The 20484-nt window shown below is 43.8% G+C and overlaps 2 protein-coding genes across 2 annotated transcripts in view; one reads left to right on the top strand and one right to left on the bottom strand.

The window, feature by feature from the left end:
- Positions 1-11849, top strand: part of LOC311131348 (transducin-like enhancer protein 4) — a 64736-nt gene extending 52887 nt beyond the window's left edge. The window contains exons 18-20 of the mRNA XM_084164294.1: positions 6048-6198; positions 6318-6394; positions 10046-11849. Of these exons, the coding sequence (XP_084020420.1) occupies positions 6048-6198; positions 6318-6394; positions 10046-10153 (336 nt within the window). The 3' untranslated portion in view covers positions 10154-11849. The remainder of the gene's footprint in view (positions 1-6047; positions 6199-6317; positions 6395-10045) is intronic.
- Positions 11850-11939: 90 nt separating this feature from the next.
- LOC311130819 (transducin-like enhancer protein 1) overlaps positions 11940-20484 on the bottom strand; it is a 47863-nt gene continuing 39318 nt past the window's right edge. Inside the window, exons 14-20 of the mRNA XM_084163617.1 lie at positions 18403-18482; positions 17931-18180; positions 17283-17530; positions 15889-16036; positions 14390-14540; positions 14104-14180; positions 11940-13847 (exon numbers count right to left, since the gene is read on the bottom strand). Coding sequence (XP_084019743.1) covers positions 13740-13847; positions 14104-14180; positions 14390-14540; positions 15889-16036; positions 17283-17530; positions 17931-18180; positions 18403-18482 — 1062 coding nt within the window. The 3' untranslated portion in view covers positions 11940-13739. The remainder of the gene's footprint in view (positions 13848-14103; positions 14181-14389; positions 14541-15888; positions 16037-17282; positions 17531-17930; positions 18181-18402; positions 18483-20484) is intronic.

The following is a 20484-nucleotide window of genomic DNA, read 5'->3' as shown; positions in this document are numbered from 1 at the left end:
GGGCGGATATCTCCATCCCCTTCTGGATCCTTTCACATCATTATAAAGCTGCGTTGAGACAATGACTTATCAACTACCAAAGGCCAGCTCAGTTAATCCCTACCCTTGTGTCGCTGAGTTGTAATAATGCTTCAGCAAATGTACATTATCACAGGGGCGTTGGAAGACACAATGTAAGTAACCTAATTTATGTCCCTCTAACTGCCCTGAATGCCTCTGCTGATCCTACAGCTATTGTATGCAGTAATCATGTGCCTATGAACCAGAGTTATACTGTTAGCATTGAGGCGGTGTGCCCTTGTAGGAACCCCACTGTGTGCAGCTCACCCTGCACTAACATAAATAACATGAGCATGTCTACTTCTGCTAAGCTTCCCAGTAAAGCAATGAAAACAATCAAGCATCCCAGAAAAGTGCTAAAAATAGTCCACGTTAACATATTTAGCTTAAGAAACAAGGTTCATGAAATCAATAATTTGCTAGTAACAGATGACATTCATATTCTGACAATCTCTGAAACTCACTTAGAGAATACCTTTGATGATACAGTGGTAGCAATACATGGTCATAACATCAACAGAAAAGACAGAAATACCAATGGTGGAGGGGTTGCCGTTTATATTCAGAACCACATTCGTGTAAAACTTAGAGAGGATTTTAGTGTTAAATACTGTAAGTAATATGGCTACAGGTTCATCTGCCTCACCTAAAGCCCATTCTTGTGGGAAGCTGCTATAGACCACCAAGTGCTAACTGTCAGTATCTGGATAACATGTGTGAAATGCTTGATAATGTATGTGATATCAACAGAAAGGTATATCTTCTGGGTAATTTAAATATTGACTGGCTTTCATCAAGCAGCCCACTCAAGAAAAAGCTTCAAACTGTAACTAGTGCCTGCAACCTGGTTCAGGTTATCAGTAAAAACCTACCAGGGTAGTTACAAACAGCACAGGAATGAAATCATCAACATGTATTGATCACATCTTTACTTATTCTGCAGAAATTTGCTTTAAAGCAGTATCCAAATCCATTGGATGTAGGGATCACAATATAGTAGCCATATCTAGGAAAACCAATGTTCCAAAGGCTGGGCCTAATATAGTGTATACAATACGTTTTGTAGTGATTCCTATGTTGTTGATAAAGAATATTTGTTGGTCTGTGGTGTGTAATGAGGAGCAACCAGACACTGCTCTTGACACATTTGTGAAATTGCTTATTCCAGTTACTATTATGCACTCACTAAGAAAATGACTGTAAAAACTGTTAAATCTCAATGGATTGATGAGGAATTGAAAAATTGTATGGTTGAGAGGGATGAGGCAAAAGGAATGGTAAATAAGTCTGGCTGCACAACCGATTGGCAAACGTACTGCAAATTGCGAAATTATGTGACTAAACTGAATAAAAATAAGAACAAACTATACTATGAAACAAAGATAAATTATATAAAGAATGATAGTTAAAAGCTTTGGAGCACCTTAAATAAAATGTTGGGCAAAAAGGCAAACTCAGCTCCATCATTCATTGAATCAGATGGCTCATCCATCACAAAAACCCACTGATATTGCCAATTACTTTAATGATTTTTTCATTGGCAAGATTAGCAAACTTAGGCATGACATGCCAGCAACAAACGTTGACACTACACATCCAAGTATAACTGATCAAATTATGAAAGACAAGCATTGTAATTTTTTATTTCGTAAAGTGAGTGTGGAAGAGGTGAGAAAATATTGTTGTCTATCAACAATGACAAGCCACTGGGGTCTGAGAACTTGGATGGAAAATTACTGAGGATAATAGCGGACAATATTGCCACTCCTATTTGCCATATCTTCAATTTAAGCCTACTAGTTCCCTCAGGCCTGGAGGGAAGCAAAAGTAATTTAGCTACCCTAGAATAGGAAAGCCCCCTTTACTGGCTCAAATAGCTGACCAATCAGCCTGTTACCAACCCTTAGTAAACTTTGGGAAGAATGTGTGTTTGTCCAGATACAATGCTATTTTACTGTAAACAAATTGACAACAAACTTTCTGCACGCTTATAGGGAAGGACATTCAACAAGCACGGCACTTACACAAATGACTGATATTTGGCTGAAATAAATGTATGATAAAAAGATTGTGCGAGCTGTTTTGTTAGACTTCAGTGCGGCTTTTGACATTATCAATCATAGTTGGAAAAACGTACAGTGCCTTTGGAAAGTATTCAGACCCCTGAAGTCGAAGGAATTGTCCGTAGAGCTCAGAGAAAGGATTGTGTCGAGGCACAGATGTGGGGAAGGGTACCAAAAAATTACTGCAGCATTGAAGGTCCCCAAGAACAGAGTGGCCTCCATCATTCTTAAATGGAAGAAGTTCTGGAACCACCAAGACTCCTCCTAGAGCTGGCCCCCCGGCCAAACTGAGCAATTGGGGGAGAAGGGCCTTGGTCAGGGAGGTGACCAAGAACCCGATGGTCACTGACAGAGCTCCAGAGTTCTTCTGTGGAGATGGGAGAACCTCCCAGAAGGACAACCATCTCTGCAGCACTCCACCAATCAGGCCTTTATGGTAGAGTGGCCAGACGGAAGCCACTCCTCAGTAAAAGGCACATGACAGCCCGCTTGGAGTTTGCCAAAAAGGCACCCAAAGACTCTCAGACCATGAGAAACAAGATTCTCTGGTCTGATGAAACCAAGATTGAACTCTTTGGCCTGAATGCCAAGCGTCACGTCTGGAGGAAACCTGGCACCATCCCTACGGTGAAGCATGGTGGTGGAAGTATCATCCTGTGGGAATGTTTTTCAGCGGCAGGGACTGGGAGACTAGTCAGGATCAAGGGAAAGATGAATGGAGAAAAGTACAGAGTGTTCCTTGATGAAAACCTGCTGCAGAGTGCTCAGGACCTCACACTGGGGCAAAGGTTCACCTTCCAACAGTATGAAAATGTATGCACTCACTAACTGCTAAATGACTAAAATGTAAAAAAAAAAAAAAAAAAGTGGCCCAGCCAGAGCCCGGACTTGAACCTGATCGAACATCTCTGGAGAGATCTGAAAATAGCAGTGCAGCAAAGCTCCCCATCCAACCTGACAGAGCATGAGAGGATCTGCAGAGAGGAATGGGAGAAACTCCCCAAATAAATGTGTACCAAGCTTGTTGCGTCATACCCAAGAAGACTCGAGGCTGTAATCGCTGCCGAAGGTCCTTCAACAAAGTACTGCGTAAAGGGTCTGAATACTTATGTAAATTTGTTATTTCCGTTTTTTTTTTATTTTATACATTTGCAAAAATGTCTAAACCTGTTTTTGCTTTGTCATTATGAGGTATTGTGTGTAGATTGATGAGGGGGGAAAAAACAATTTAATCCATTTTAGAATAAGGCTGTGGAAAAAGTCAAGGGGTCTGAATACTTCCTGAATGCACTGTATGTGTTATGGCTTTACACCCCCTGCTATATTGTGGATAAAGAGTTACCTGTCTAACAGAACACAGAGGGTGTTCTTTAATGGAAGCCTCTCCAACATAATCGAGGTAGAATCAGGAATCCCCAAGGGTGGCTGTCTAGGCCCCGTACTTTGTTCAATCTTTACTAATGACATGCAACTGGCCTTGAGTAAAGCCAGTGTGTTTCTCTATGCAGATGACTCAACACTATACACATCAGCTGCTACAGCGAGTATAATCACTGCAACGCTCAACAAAGGGCTGCAGTTAGTTTCAGAATGGGTGGCAAGGAATAAAATAGTCCTAAATATTTGAAAAACTGAAAGTATTGTATTTGGGACAAATCATTCACTAAATCATTCAGTCGTGTGGTCAGGTGCCACAGAGGGACCTCGGAAAATTACAATTGGCTCAGAACAGGGCAGCACGGCTGGCCCTTAAATGTACACGGAGAGCTAACATTAATATCTCTCAAGAGAGCTAGCATGTCAATCTCTCAAGACTCAAAGTAGAGGAGAGATTGACTTCATCACTACTTGTTTTTGTAAGAAGTGTTGACATGCTGAATGCACCGGGGTGTCTGTTTAAACTACTAGCACACAGCTCGGACACCCATGCATACCCCACAAGACATGCCACCAAAGGTAATCCCCAAGTCAAGAACAGACTATGGGAGGTGCACAGTACTACATAGAGCCATGGCTACATGGAACTCTATTCCACATCAGGTAACTGATGCAAGCAGTAGAATCAGATTTTTTTTTTAAACAGATAAAAATACACCTTATGGAACAGCAGGGACTGTGAAGAGACACACGCACAGGCACAGACACACATATACATGATAAGACACGCACTCTACACACACGTACACGTGGATTGTGTATTGTAGATAAAGTGGGGAGAACAAGTATTTGATACACTGCCGATTTTGCAGGTTTTCCTACTTACAAAGCATGTAGAGGTCTGTACTTTTTATCATAGGTACACTTCAACTGTGAGAGACGGAATCTAAAACAAAAATCCAGAAAATCACATTGTATGATTTTTAAGTAATTCATTTGCATTTTATTGCATGACATAAGTATTTGATACATCAGAAAAGCAGAACTTAATATTTGGTACAGAAACCTTTGTTTGCAATTACAGAGATCATACATTTCCTGTAGGTCTTGACCAGGTTTGCACACACTGCAGCAGGGATTTTGGCCCACTCCTCCATACAGACCTTCTCCAGATCCTTCAGGTTTCGGGGCTGTTGCTGGGCAATACGGACTTTCAGCTCCCTCCAAAGATGTTCTATTGGGTTCAGGTCTGGAGACTGACTAGGCCACTCCAGGACCTTGAGATGCTTCTTACGGAGCCACTCCTTAGTTGCCCTGGCTGTGTGTTTCGGGTCGTTGTCATGCTGGAAGACCCAGCCACGACCCATCTTCAATGCTCTTACAAGATCTCGCGATACATGGCCCCATCCATCCTCCCCTCAATATGGTGCAGTCGTCCTGTCCCCTTTGCAGAAAAGCATCCCCAAAGAATGATATTTCCACCTCCATGCTTCACGGTTGGGATGGTGTTCTTGGGGTTGTACTCATCCTTCTTCTTCCTCCGTGCGCTGCAGGATTTTAATCCATGACGGCATAGTGTGTTACTAATGGTTTTCTTTGAGACTGTGGTCCCAGCTCTCTTCGGGTCATTGACCAGGTCCTGCCGTGTAGTTCTGGGCTGATCCCTCACCTTCCTCATGATCATTGATGCCCCACGAGGTGAGATCTTGCATGGAACCCCAGACCGAGGGTGATTGACCGTCATCTTGAACTTCTTCCATTTTCTAATAATTGCGCCAACAGTTGTTGCCTTCTCACCAAGCTGCTTGCCTATTGTCCTGTAGCCCATCCCAGCCTTGTGCAGGTCTACAATTTTATCCCTGATGTCCTTACACAGCTCTCTGGTCTTGGCCATTGTGGAGAGGTTGGAGTCTGTTTGATTGAGTGTGTGGACAGGTGTCTTTTATACAGGTAACGAGTTCAAATAGGTGCAGTTAATACAGGTAATGAGTGGAGAACAGGAGGGCTTCTTAAAGAAAAACTAACAGGTCTGTGAGAACCGGAATTCTTACTGGTTGGTAGGTGATCAAATACTTATGTCATGCAATAAAATGCAAATTAATTACTTAAAAATCATACAATGTGATTTTCTGGATTTTTGTTTTAGATTCCATCTCTCACAGTTGAAGTGTACCTATGATAAAAATTACAGACCTCTACATGCTTTGTAAGTAGGAAAACCTGCAAAATCGGCAGTGTATCAAATACTTGTTCTCCCCACTGTATGTGATAGGAGAGTAGTGGCCTGAGGGAACACACTTAATGTGTTTTGAAAGATGTTATGAAATGTAATTTCATGTAATATTTTAAATTGTATATAACTGCCTTAATGTTGCTGGACCCCAGGAAGAGTAATGGGGATCCTTAGTAAATACAAATACAAATACATCACACATGATGATGCTGCTGATGATCTTTGTCAGATGATCTCTGTTTACTCATGTAATGAGCTTTCTCTCCTTTTCTCCCACTCTCTCTCCCATTCTCTCTCCTTCTCCCTCCCTCCAGATCTTCTCTCTGGGCTACTGTCCTACAGGAGAGTGGCTGGCAGTGGGTATGGAGAGCAGTAATGTAGAAGTGCTGCATGTCTCCAAACCAGACAAGTACCAGCTGCACCTCCACGAGAGCTGTGTGCTCTCACTCAAGTTCGCCTCCTGTGGTACGTACAAGCTCACAACTCTGACACACTCACACTCTAACCTTTATACTTATGCTAATGAGATGTATAGTCCAAATGTCTGCTGAGCCAAGTGTAATGTGCGTGTGTTTGTGTTTCAGGCAAGTGGTTTGTGAGCACAGGGAAGGACAATCTGCTGAATGCATGGAGGACGCCATATGGAGCCAGTATTTTCCAGGTGAAAAATACACACCACACACACAGACACACACACACAAAATGTTACACAATAACCTCCCCATCATCACTGTTTTAATTTAAGCCATTCACAAAGGGCCCGATTCAGACTTAGGAAATGTATGCCTTTCCTAAGCACGCCTTTCCAACGCACTTCTTAGTAGTTGGTATTCAGACTTACCTTATGCAGGTACGTAACAGGCTTTGCAGGCGTGGGTTCCTTGCGCGCACAGAATAAATTGAATTAAACTGCTGAGAACCCTCCCACTTGCTGGCCAACAGAATTACATGTGGAGTTTTCATTTAATAGAGTTTTCAGTACATTTATCTAAAGCCATCCCTCCAAATTTGGTGTACCTTTTTAATTTGAATTTTCTCACCAGAATATATAGAGAGAACCATTCCGAATATTAGGGATCAATTAAAGAAAGCCACGTATATTCGGGGTGGGGGGGGGGGCTTGCAACTCAATATTAGGAAGCTGTTCCTAATGTTTAGTATACTGGTGAATCAAAAATAGTGGTTTGATTCAGCCTGAAAGTTGCTATGTTCAATTGTTCAATCCATTAAGTATTGGAAGGTGAGAAAAGTGTACAATAGGGGTTGACCAGTAGTCCTATAAATCGACTCTAATAATCCTCACTAATCATGGCACCGTGATGACAACGCTCCAGTCGTCGTGAACCGTGCGCCAGGCTCCAGGTTTAAACTGCTACATATGGTCTGCATTCCATAATGATTAAAATAGGTTACATGTTCCAAATTATTGCACAACATGGAATACAGCCTAATATGATCCACTATTGCTAGTGATCCTCAGGAACCAAAACACGAACATCGCACAGAAGAAAGAAAGGTAAACTAACAATGTAATGGAATGATGCAACATTTAAGGAAACTAACACTAAAGTGACAGTTATAAATGTATGGTGGTATAACTGACTGTGGCTACCGATAGTGGCTAACATTTAACACGATACAAATTGTAAAATATACAGTGAAAAGTCCGGGCATATAATTCAAACATTCTAGAACACATAAACAACTCAGTAAGTTGGAGCTATACTGTCATTTGAGCGTGCCTACAGAAGCCTATAGCTTGGGTCTCCACATTTCATATCTGCGAGTTATAAGGCCAGCGTTTCATAAACTTCACAATGGAAAAGGTGATATGTTGATATGCTTCAGTTTGCTGCCATGTAACCGGTTTCACATTTGTCTCCAGCGATCATAAGGTAAAATAGATATAAAACAATTGTCCTTTATATTTACAATCCCCTTATCTAAACAGCATACTCATTTTCCTAGCTCTTATCAATCGCTCTTATCAATTTGGAAATTACAGTGCATGGAGAATGGTGTTATATCTATCGGGAATAGAAAGTAGATGTTGTTCCACTTGAAACCGACATGTTGCTCGACCGTATTCATCGTTTCATCGTGCGTAAAGGTGGTAGAATTATAAGGAAATGAAGTTAAAGGTCAGAATACGGCGTTTCTGTAGTCACCACTCCGCCACACCTTCATTTCTTTGATCTCCACCCAAAACGAATTGCGGGTGAATAGCATCCTATTCTCATGCTTAAGTTCAAGGTCAGAATACGAGTAAAGAGAAAGGTGCATAAAAAGGGAATTATGTTACATTTACGCTCACTTAACTCGGGTCGGAATTCCCCCCAAAGGAAATGCATTGTGCATTTCTAGAATATACATTTTTAGCCAAGGCTGTTTTAGGCTGTGTCTGTGCTGGGTATGTATAAGTGTGATGAGTTACAGGAAGGGATGGGCCGTTTAAAGGGCGAGAGATGTGTCGTTTGTGGGAGGGAGACAGTATGGCTGTCATATTGCTGTTTGCTAGACTAGTGCAGGGAGAGGAGGAATCTGCAGCCTTGGCGGTTAGTGTCTCCCTAGGGCTCTGAAATGCACAGAGGCTATCTGCTTTGTTATCCAAATGCCTCTGTCACCCCCCCACCCCCGCATGACGTCTCACACTCTCCCTCGGATCCTGCTCCCCCTTTCTCTCCGTCTCTCTCTCTCTCTCTCTCTCTCTCTCTCTCTCTCTGTCTCTCTCTCTCTCTCTGTCTCTCTCTCTCTCTCTGTCTCTCTCTCTCTCTCTCTCTCTCTCTCTCTCTGGCTCTCTCGCTTTACTACTCTTGCTCTCTTTTACTCCCCAGATTCATCCGTCTCTCTCACATGTACACACATACCTCCCCTTTCTCCTCCCTCCATTTACTCTCACTCACCACTACCTCATCCTTTGTACCGCTCCCTCCTCCCCGTTTCTGTCTCTGTAGTGGGAGTGTGTCTGTCAGTCAAAATGGCCTCTCTCACCAGTGGCCTGCTGATTGACAGCCCTGGTGATATGAACCTGTGATGTGGAGGAGAGAGGACTGGAGGGAGGAGGATGAGGTTGCGAGAGGGGGAGAGGGGAGGGGAGGGAGAGAAGGTGGAGGAGAGAGAGGTACTATAGATGTTCAGAGGAGGGATGGGTTGCGAGAGGAGGGTGAGGGAAGAGAGAGGTTGAGAGAGGAGCAGGGCTAGAGAACCATCTGGGGCTAGGATATGAGGCCTGAGTCTGGTGGAGACTTGACAGAATGGAGGTAGAAGGGCTTGTTTATTCAGGTAATGTAGAGAGAGTCAGAGAGTCAGCCCCCTGTGTTTCTGTGGTGCTGAAAGCTGTGATTAGTGATGCTGAGAGCACAGCTGAACCACGTAGGGTTAAGAACCCGGGGAGACACATCACTCTGCCTGTCAGACATGAAGAAGAAAAGTTACAAGCACCATTGTCTGTTATGAAACATGCATTGTGTAGCAATTACCATTACTGGGATGATCTAAAACCCTTGTAATGACTTGGTAATTTTCTCAAAAGTATTTATTATTGTTTTTATTTTTTTAATTTTAGTCATTTAGCAGACGCTCTTATCCAAAGCGACTTACAGGAGCAATTAGGGTTAAGTGCCTTGCTCAAGGGCACATCGACAGATTTTTCACCTAGTCGGCTCGGGGATTAGAACCAGCGACCTTTCGGTTACTGGCACAACGCTCTTAACCGCTACCTGCCGCCCAAAAGTAGAGAATGGTTCAATCAGAAATAGCATAATAGATTGACTATACCGATTTATTGTGTCCAAACAAAGTGTTTATATTTTGTACGCTATTTTGATTCAGTGAATACATCTAGGTGGTATACACACTAGTGTTATTAGGGCATTTTGAGCTATGAGGAGACAACTCTATAGTGGACGAACATGGAGACATGAGACGTCAGTAGTGAGAGAGTTTCCTGAGTAGAGCAGGGATATCTGGTGCCATGTAGGACCCTCAGGGAGATCTCTCCTCATCACTGTCACTCAACTACCGCTACAGAAGAATTGGTGGAAGTGTGTTCCTTCCCAGACCGATATGTGTTCCTGAGTAAACACACGTCTGTCTTTCACTGAACCTCTCCTTCTGTCTCATACTGTCTGTGACTCCTTAGTCTGTCTCTGTTTAAACTCAGTTTCACGTAGCTAAGTGGAAGTGAGTAATTGGAGAGTGTTATTACACCTACTGACCAGGCTCTGGCAGGTCCACCTCTAATTTTAACAGCGTTCATGGATGAGTCACTGATTTTTAACACCTTTTTTCTCTCTGTCTCTCCCTCTCTCAGTCCAAGGAGTCCTCGTCAGTCCTGAGTTGTGACGTGTCACCAGATGATAAGTACATAGTGACCGGTTCTGGAGACAAGAAGGCCACCGTGTATGAGGTGGTCTACTGAGAACAGGAAATAAGGGGGGGATGAGGGAAATTTCAGAGGGGTGGGGGGCTTAGCTGGGTGGGGTGGAGGGGGGACCTACTCAAGGCCTACAGCAGGGCAGGTGGGGGCAACCATGGCTCTTTTGTACAGAAGCAATGCTTCCTGGCTCCAGCTCCCAAAGGACCCTTCTACAACAGCCCCCCCTCCCAATCTCAGCTAGCTGCTCATCCCTGCACCCATTATAGCCTGAGGATGAGGCAGGATAGAAAGAAAGGGAGAGCAAGAGAGGGAGAGGCAGAGAGATAAAGAGCCAGGGAGAGTGAGAGGGCTACAGATAACGAGAGAAGGAAGGAGAGAGGGGGAGAGAAGGAGGAGGTTAATTAGTGCTGTTTCCTGATTAAGAGCTCAGCGGAAGGGAAACCCCAGAGGAAGAGCGCGCCACTCTGGGAGCTGCAGCGAGGAGCACTGATACCAGACAATCGATTCATTAGTCAGACAGTGGAACCCTTAATGAGGCCAACGCCGCGCCACAGCTCCCCAGCCAGGGGTGTCAGGAGTGGGGGTGAGCTAGCACCAGGAGCCGGCTTGGACTGGGCCGTGCTGGAGCTCTGCCCCAGTGATATAATCAAAACACAGAGATAGATACACACACACACAGCCTCACACCCAATTATGTATTCACAGCAGCACTCCCTGTCTCACTCCCCTAATATCTATTTTATTTTAGTCTCACAAAAGCAGCGTTTAATGAGCAGCGTCAATCTGAGTCTCAGCGGGCCCCTGTGCCACAAACACCAAACAGACGAGAGCAACACTGTGCTGTTCATCTTAATGCTTACCAATGGATTGTTCTCCTTAGACTGCTCCCCGCTTAATGCTCATTTAACTTCCCTGCATTATACGACATGCTCCAATGTGTGGCAAATAAGGACGTTATTATGATATTATGTATATTGCGAAAGCCTGCTTCGATAGAACATGTCACAATCTTAATATGTCGATTAAAAAAAAAAAATCATGCTCAAGCTACTTTTAAGTCGTTTTGTTGCAGTAGTGGTTGCGTTGTTTTAAGAGGAGGCTATGGTTGCCTACGCCTGTACTCTGGCCTTGGAGAGCAAGAGGAACACACACACACCACGACCTAGTGGAAAATATATTTTTGGCTTTTTATTTACTTTAATCTGTCCTTCTCCTTGGTGATGGTGATAGGTAGTGGACTCCACTATCCTTTCACAAACAACACAGGGGCCCTGAAACTGGCCCTCCATTTTGGGGAAGGCTTCTTCTGATTCCTGTTTTTGTTCCTGTTCCAAGCAGAAGTGATAACCGTACTTTAGTATGTTTTCAGTCATTAGTGTGTAATGCTATTTCAGTGTTTCTTCCGTCTGTCAGTATACAGCAGCAGGTGTTGGGTCGTTTTGTGGCCATGTTTGGGAAAGGTGGAGACAGTGGGAAGTGTACAGTATATGATGCCTGCCTCCCCCTCCCACCCTCTCACTGCCTGTCAGCCATAGACAGGGTCCCTCTCCGCTCACGGTTAGTAAAACCATATCCGCTGCCTGTGCTTTCTCTGTTCCTACAGTGAATTAAGTTTTTAAGCTGTTATTTCTTTTTAAAGCAAAGGAACTTTTAAATGCTCTGTGTTTTCCTTCCTGACGCATTTCCAATGTGTTGTAAAAGAAATAAGTGAAAAAAAATAAACATGTGTTCATCTTTTAAGTGCCTGTGTCCATTTGAGTGTTTCTTCTTGAATGCAGTTTTGAGTGTTGAAGACATGCAGTACAGTATGAACTAGGAAAACACCATGAACCATACAAAATAGTTTATTAGTCTCATTACATCACCCAGATCTACTCTTGCCCACATCAATGGGCTAGTTCGTTTGGCATGGCCCGGTGGGTGGAGATTTCACTTAAGGACCAATGAAACTCTGCACACCCGGGCCATGCAAAACGAACTCGCCCACTCCCCCAGACCCTCCCACCCACAGCCCTCCCGGAGGTCTTTCACCTGCCCCACAGGTCCATCCCCTGGCCAGTATGCACCGGCTCCCCATCTTCCCCTTCTAGAGAGAATGTGCTACCATCCACCTCAATCATCCCATAATCACCAACTCCTCCAGGAGGTGTTGCCCATAGATCATTGTCTAGGCCCAGGCAACTTCATCCGACTCCTAATGAGAGTCCATTATAAGACATGGCCCTGGAGGGCCTCCATGACATCGCTATTATATGACATCTCTCAACATGTACACTCATCAGACCATTCAGATTTACAGGGGTCACACAGTAGCTTTGAACACATTGCGTTATCATCCATCTGTACACAGGCAGAACTGCCCACTCCTGGACCATGTCCACCTTTGGATATTAGCCCCACTCACGGTTGAGGCTTCTGTTCTGAGCAGAGCTGTACTATAGAGAGAGTACACAAGGTGTGTGTAGGGGAGGGGGGTTGAGAGGACACTGAAGTTAGAGGCAAGTCCTCCTCGGCCCCATTTCCAGTTGAGGACACAGTGAGACAATGACATTAAACACCAGCAGACAGACCCATATCAAAACTCCCACTGAGCTGTGTTACCCACCTTTCCAGACCCATCAGTCCCATGGTGGTTAGTCACGGCCCTGCTTCTCTTGGGAATATGTAATTCAAATTAGTTACAACTATAAAGGAAATACCATCATACAAATTAATCATACAATTAGTTGTTTTTCCCAATAGTAGCACAATTTCTTTTTCTCCCCGGCTCTAAGCAAATCCGACCCACGTCCTTTTTTTTTGCCTTTAGAGCTTTATTTACAGTTCATATATACCGAGTTCAAAGGTCACGATGCAGTATTGAAAATACCTGTATGTGCCCTACAAATAAAATAGAAAACGCTAATGTCGTTGTCGACTTGATGGAGTAAGTAGCCATTTCCCTGAAGTCGCAGAATACCTTGAACACGGACATTTTAGTTTCATATCCTGGATAGTGGTCTGTCCTTTCACCATGTATAATAATACAACCATATTGCTGCTGAAAGTCATAGGAATCTCACAGCAAACTGTCTGTCCGCCATGCCATCTGCTAGACACCTGCCTGTGCTGCGAATATGAGGTGAGTGCAGAGCAGGGACCAGGGACTGAGCTACACACAGAACTGTGGTCAACTACGCACGCACAGTCACACACACCACCCTCCTTCGCCCCCTCACAACCCCCTTATCTCCCTCGGCGCACACACACCATGGTCCTACTACTCGTCAAGAATTCAAAGGCTAAACAAAATAAGGTTTTTCTTTTTGCTAATTTTTTGTTTACTACAGAGGTTTCATTTTGTTAAAAACAGGAAAAAAAGGTAACAAAACAACAGAAAAAAAACAGGTCTTTGGAAGAATCCCACATTGTGTCGCTAGACTACCAGCTTTTTCTCAGAGCATTTTTTTAAAAGGTCAAAGTTCCAGAGATCCGACTTCGCCCTCATCTGCATCCTTTACAAACGTAAACAAAACAACAAAGTACAATGTGTGTCTCTGGTCTCCACGACGCCCGCCACTCTCTCTACAGTCCTTGGGTGCACCAGGGGAGCCTCGCCCCCACTTTATCCAATCAGAGCGCTCCTTCCTCAGTAGATGACTTCGTACACAGTGGCCTTCTTGTCACCTGAGCCCGTCACAATGAACTGGTCATCGGGGGAGATGTCACAGCTGAGCACCGAAGACGACTCCTTTGACTTGAGAAACAAAAAGAAAGGAGTCCAGTTACACACACTGACCATGTGACACACACTGACCATGTGATACACTGACAGAGATACTGTTTTGCACTTACATTACAATTTTTCAAAACAAAAAAGTGATTTATATAATCCTGATACAGTAAATACTGAGCTAAAGACAAATAGTATAAATGGCTTAAATAACAACAAATGCACTTGAAATACACTTGCTCTAGAGAAATGCTAAGAGTATATAAAATCCCAGACCTACCTGGAATATGCTTGATCCATAGGGTGTCCGCCATGCGTTCAGGAGGTTATCTTTGCCTGTGCTCACAAACCATTTACCTGCAGAACCAAAGACACACACAAAGGGAGATGAAAACTCTGGGAAGAGGAGACATAGCATGACAAAGAGGGATTGCTAGTTGGTCGCATACTGGGAGAAAGAGAAAGGGACTGTGCTGTGTGAGCCTCAGAGTCATTTCAGGATAGTTTTGTCCTTAAGATTACGCAAGAAAACATTCGAATGGAACAATTAGCAGTGTGGTGCGTACCACAGTAGGCGAACTTGAGTGAGAGCACACAGCTCTCGTGGAGGTGCAGCTGGTACTTGTCTGGTTTGGAGACGTGCAGCACTTCTACATTACTGCTCTCCATACCCACTGCCAGCCACTCTCCTGTAGGACAGTAGCCCAGAGAGAAGATCTGGAGGGAGGGAAGGAACGTAATAAAGAGAGATTACACAACGGAACAGAGCTCATCTGACAAAGATCAGCATCATGTGTGAAGTGATACAGAGAGGAATGACAGGTCTTATATATTAACCAGTGAAATACAGTACTGGGGCGGCAGGTAGCTTAGTGGTTAAGAGCGTTGTGCCAGTAACCGAAAGGTCGCTGGTTCTAATCCCCGAGCCTACTAGGTGAAAAATCGGTCGATGTGCCCTTGAGCAAGGCACTTAACCCTAATTGCTCCTGTAAGTCGCTCTGGATAAGAGCGTCTGCTAAATGACTAAAATGTAAATGTAATGTAAATGGTTCCACAAAGCGTCTCAGAGAAAGTCCTAGGAATCCTGTTAAAACCTGTTGTTTTAAGACTAAAAACACTCCCAGCTCAGAGTAGGTTTTAGGATGATGTTAAGACACTGCTCAGACAAACTCCAGGAGCCAGGAGTGAAATCTAAACATAAAAGTTTCTCAGCTGGTAATCACGCTCAATGACAATGTTGCAAATTGGGATTTAACCAATCACGATGAGGCATCGCAGGTTGTGAACTCTAAAGCACGTTTCAGACAACCACGTGAATGTGACTGTTGCAATGGTCAACATAGGACCTAGGTGGCTTCAATTGACCAATTTATAGGCATATTCCCAATTTAGGCATATTTTTTTTAACAACGTGAAATTGCTTTCCAAAGGGATAACTTGAAATAACATGATGTATATAACATGATGAAAGAAAGACTTATGGTTATAAGTATTTAGGCATATGTGAAATAGGCCTCGTGAATTCATTGTCAAAAGCGCAAGAGATAGGCCTTGTAGGTCTATATTATTTATGGTTGATCATATAGATATATATTTTTTTAAACATTCTTTCAACAATTCCAAAGCAATTGCAACTGGCGCAGGAACCACTGCCTTTTTCTATTATCAAGACACCTGCTGGTAAGTCTTAACTGGTTAGGACAGCTCATGAGGTCCCCTAAATATTTGTAGACTAGGTGGGACTTTTATTACATTCCAGAGTTGCGTGGGGCTGCCACTTTGGGCACCCGGGGAGCTGTTGTTGTTGTTGTTGTAGGGGGTTAACGGCCTTGCTCAAGGTCAGAACGACAGATTTTTCACCTTGTCGGCTCGGGGATTCGAACTGGCAACCTTTCAGTTACAGGCCTAACGCTCTAACCGCTAGGCTTCATGCATAGCTTTTATTTTTACCCATAAGAGTATGAATAGAATGGCTCTATTCTCTCCGCACAAACGTTATACTCTGAGAAACATTGTGGACATGGGCCCTGATCTAGTCTCACAATGTCTCATTTGGTGTCAGTACCTGTGAGGTGAAGTCGTGCTGCTGCAGCTGTCGTCCCTCTCTCAGGTCCCAGCAGCGTACTGTGTTGTCCAGCCCCCCCGTCCACAGTTTGGTCCCATCGTTGGAGATGTCAATACAGCTGGCCCCGTCAGTGTGGCCCTGGAACTGCCTGAGGAGCAGAACAATCAACAACATCAACCCCCAGCCATTCAGATGTAATCCATAGTCTATAGCACGGGTCTCTAACCTTTTCTAGCATGAGCGATACTTCCGAAAATGTAACGTTGTGAGCTACTCATTTTTTTCTAGCTTTCATAGGCACATTCTTCTCCCCTAGGTCCTTAGTGTACAAGAGAAAGTCGTGCACTATGTTTTCTGCCAATATACCTGGTATAATAATGGTTAAACTGACAGATTTTGGTATTATGCTAATTAGATTTCCGAGGGGGTTAATAAACTAAGGTGGGCCAAAATTATGTTTTATATTTTCCCAAATTATATTTTCTCAGTTTTATTTTTCCTGGTTTTAGATTTGTTTTTCACTCTCAAAATTACAATTGTCCATAGAGAAACAATGAATGTGGATGTTCTGAGTCCATGGCAATGCTTAAATCACATCCGAATACATTTTTGTTTAGGTCTGAAGAAACACATTTAGATTTTTTTGTTTAATTCCCCTTTAATTGTGCATCTGGCCCTTTAATTGTGCATCTGGCCCTTTAATTGCGCATCTAGGGAGTGAGGAATGTGCTGTCTAATGTGCCGATCTAGCGATGGTTCTGTACTTCTGCTGCTCATTTCATTGCAAAGTTTGCAATTAACAAATAATAGATACAAATGATATACAATACTTACTCATGATATACTTACTACTTCGCTGTTAACATTTAATTGAGAAGGTTTTGGGAAAAGTATTTCTGTCAACCCACAAGACAATTATCACAACTGGCTACACACGGAGTGATAGACAAACGCACGCAACACACAGACGGGCAGTATTGCTGGAAATTAATTGGCAGATACTGTGTTAGGTTTGGCTTTTTAAGCCAATAGTGACTAACCAGGGGTGGGATAATATCAATGTTGATTAGATAGTAGCTGGGAGCTTGCGGTGTCTGATACTAATCCCCGAGCCGACTAGGTGAGAAATCTGTCGATGTGCCCTAAAGCAAGGCACTTAACCCTAATTGCTCATTTAAGTCGCTCTGGATAAGAGCGTCTGCTAAATGACTAAAATGTAAAATTTTAATGAATGTTTGCGGTGGAACACGTGAAAATTGCATGTACTTCCAGAATTGTTTGGTGGGCTGCGAGCTACTCGCGATCAACCTGTTGGAGACCCATGGTCTATAGCCTCCAACCCTGCGCTCTCCTCCCCTCTCTCCTGCCCTCCCCTCCCCGTCTCCTCCTCTTACCTGACCAGGGTCTGGTTGTGCAGGTCCCAGACTACGATGTTGCCGTCGCTGCAGCAGGAAAAGCAGACCTTGTTGTCGGGGGAGATGGCCAGAGCGTAGCAGGCCGGGGCAGAAGACGTCAACTCCGCCTTGATGCGGGGAGTAGGTGTGGCCAAGTCCCAGATTGACAACGTACTGGCCTCACCTCCAACGATGAGGGTCCGCCCATCTGGGAGGAGCTTGCAGGAGCGGATGTAGTTATCCCTATTCTGATTGGGTAACAGAGAAAATAACTCCAGTAATTATGGTGTGAAACATGTGACTGTGTGAAATGGGCAACATAAAATCCACAGCAGCAAAAATGAGTCCTCTCAGGAGTGTCACATCAGTAGTGCAGCCTCAGCAGTACCACCAGGGGAAGAAATTACAACCCAGGATAATTTCCCTTCAAGAAAACCTGGCACATACATTTTTTTTATGGACACTGGAGAGCATTAAAAACAACTGCCTGTCTCTGTATACTTTTAACTTGTCCCTATGTGACCAGGGTTTGGAGTGCGTCCTTGCTCTTGCTCCTCCCATCCCCCTCGTTGATCTTTGTCAGTGCATCTGTAGCTATCCATTATGACCAGTGTCAGTGTGTGTGTGTCCGTCCGTCCGTCCACTCACCAGACAGTCAAGCTGGGCCATGGCACTCTTGCTGCCAGGCTGGCTGATGTCCCACACCTTGACACAGCCCTTGCCGCCGGTGTAGACGTGGCGTGTGGAGGTGCTGATTGTGACGGCACACACCACCTCTCCGTGGTTCAGAGTGTGGATCTGACGGGCGTGCCGCGGGATGCCCGGGCCCAGCAGGGCATCCGGAGGGAAAGGCACCGGCTGCATCTGGCCATCCGCACTCACGTGGAAAGAGTAGGCACTGGAGAGAGGGAACACAGAGGGAGCAAGGAGGAGAAGACCAGTTGTTACTTTAACAAGGCTGAAGCTTGAGGTTAACCTCCAACAATAAAACCCTACAATAACAACAGAGGAATATGAAGACTGTTTTATAACAGTGTAATTGTGCTGTGGTCACAGAATAAGAGGGTGTGGTGACCGTATAGGAGGTTGTGGTAGCAGAGGCAGCGAGAACAGTACTCACGGCTTTCCTGAGGCAGCGGACTGCAGGCTGGCGGGTAACCCTGGGACCCTCATGTGGGGGTGAGGAGACTCATAGCCCACCTAGAGGACAGGGACAAAGAATATATGTTAGCTCAGGCATCTGACAGAGCAGTCACAACTCAAACTGCCAGAAAGCCTTCTCAAAACCACATAGTAGATTTAGAATGTTTTCCCACAGTGAATTATAACATTCCATAAGGAGATATAATTGGTGTATGAGGTCATGCAATTGGATTATCAATAAAGGTTTAAAATCAGTATGTGCAAGTACACATACACCACCAGTCAAAAGTTTGGACGCACCTACTCATTCAAGGGTTTTTCTTTATTTTTACATTGTAGAATAATAGTGAAGACATCAAAACTATGAAATAACACATATGGAATCATGTAGTAACCAAAAAAGTGTTAAAACAAATCAAATATATATTTTATATGAGATTCTTTAAAAATAGCCACCCTTTGCCCACTCTTGGCAGTCTAGTCACCTGGAATGCATTTCAATTAACAGGTGTGCCTTCTTAAAAGTTAATTTGTGGAATTTCTTTCCTTCTTAATGCGTTTGAGCCAATCAGTTGTGTTGTGACTAGGGGTATACAGAAGATAGTCCTATTTGGTAAAAGACCAAGTCCATATTATGGCAAGAACAGCTCAAATAAGCAAAGAGAAATTGCAGCCCAAATAAATGCTTCACAGAGTTCAAGTCACAGACACATCTCAACATCAACTGTTCAGAGGAGACTGTGTGAATCAGGCCTTGATGGTCGAATTGCTGCAAAGAAACCACTACTAAAGGACACCAATAAGAAGAAAAGACCTGCTTGGGCCAAGAAACACAAGCAATGGACATTAGACCGGTGGAAATGTGTGCTTTGGTCTGGAGTCCAAATAGGAGATTTGTGGTTCCAACAGCCGTGTCTGTGTGAGACGCGATGTGGGTGAACGGATGATCGCCGTATGTGTACTTCCCACCGTAAAGCATGGAGGAGGAGGTGTTATGGTGTAGGGGTGCTTTGCTGGTGACACTGTCTGTGATTTATTTAGAATTCAAGGCACACTTAACCAGCATGGCTACCACAGCATTCTACAGCGATACACCATCCCATCTGGTTTGGGCTTAGTGGGACTATCATTTGTTTTTCAACAGGACAATGACCCAACACACCTCCAGGCTGTCTAAGGGCTATTTTACCAAGAAGGAGAGTGATGAGTGCTGCATCAGATGACCTGGCCTCCACAATCCCCCGACCTCAACCCAATTGAGAAGGTTTGGGATGAGTCCGACGGCAGAGTGAAGGAAAATGTGGGAACTCCTTCAAGACTGTTGGAAAAGCATTCCAGGTGAAGCTGGTTGAGAGAATGCCAAGAGTGTGCAAAGCTGTCATCAAGGCAAAGGATGGCTATTTGAAGAATCACATTTGTTTTTTGGTTACTACATCATTTCATATGTGCTATTTCATAGTTTTGATGTCTTCACTATTATTCTACAATGTAGAAAATAGTAAAAATAAAGAAAAACCCTGGAATGAGTAGGTGTGTCCAAACTCTTGACTGGTACTGTACATACACACACACAAATATATATATATATATATACACACACACAACTATATATATATATATATATATATATATACACACACACACACACACACACACACACACACACACAGTGGGGAGAACAAGTATTTGATACACTGCCGATTTTGCAGGTTTTCCTACTTACAAAGCATGTAGAGGTCTGTAATTTTTATCATAGGTACACTTCAACTGTGAGAGACAGAATCTAAAACAAAAATCCAGAAAATCACATTGTATGATTTTTAAGAAATTAATTTGTATTTTATTGCATGACATAAGTATTTGATACATCAGAAAAGCAGAATTTAATTTTGTTACAGAAACCTTTGTTTGCAATTACAGAGATCATACGTTTCCTGTAGGTCTTGACCAGGTTTGCACACACTGCAGCAGGGATTTTGGCCCACTCCTCCATACAGACCTTCTCCAGATCCTTCAGGTTTCGGGGCTGTCACTGGGCAATGCGGACTTTCAGCTCCCT

The sequence above is a fragment of the Coregonus lavaretus genome (genome assembly GCF_964263955.1).
Source record: "Coregonus lavaretus genome assembly, chromosome: 6".
NCBI lineage: Eukaryota > Metazoa > Chordata > Actinopteri > Salmoniformes > Salmonidae > Coregonus > Coregonus lavaretus.
Note: the sequence above shows the minus strand (reverse complement) of the source record. Positions and strands in the feature narration are given on the sequence as shown.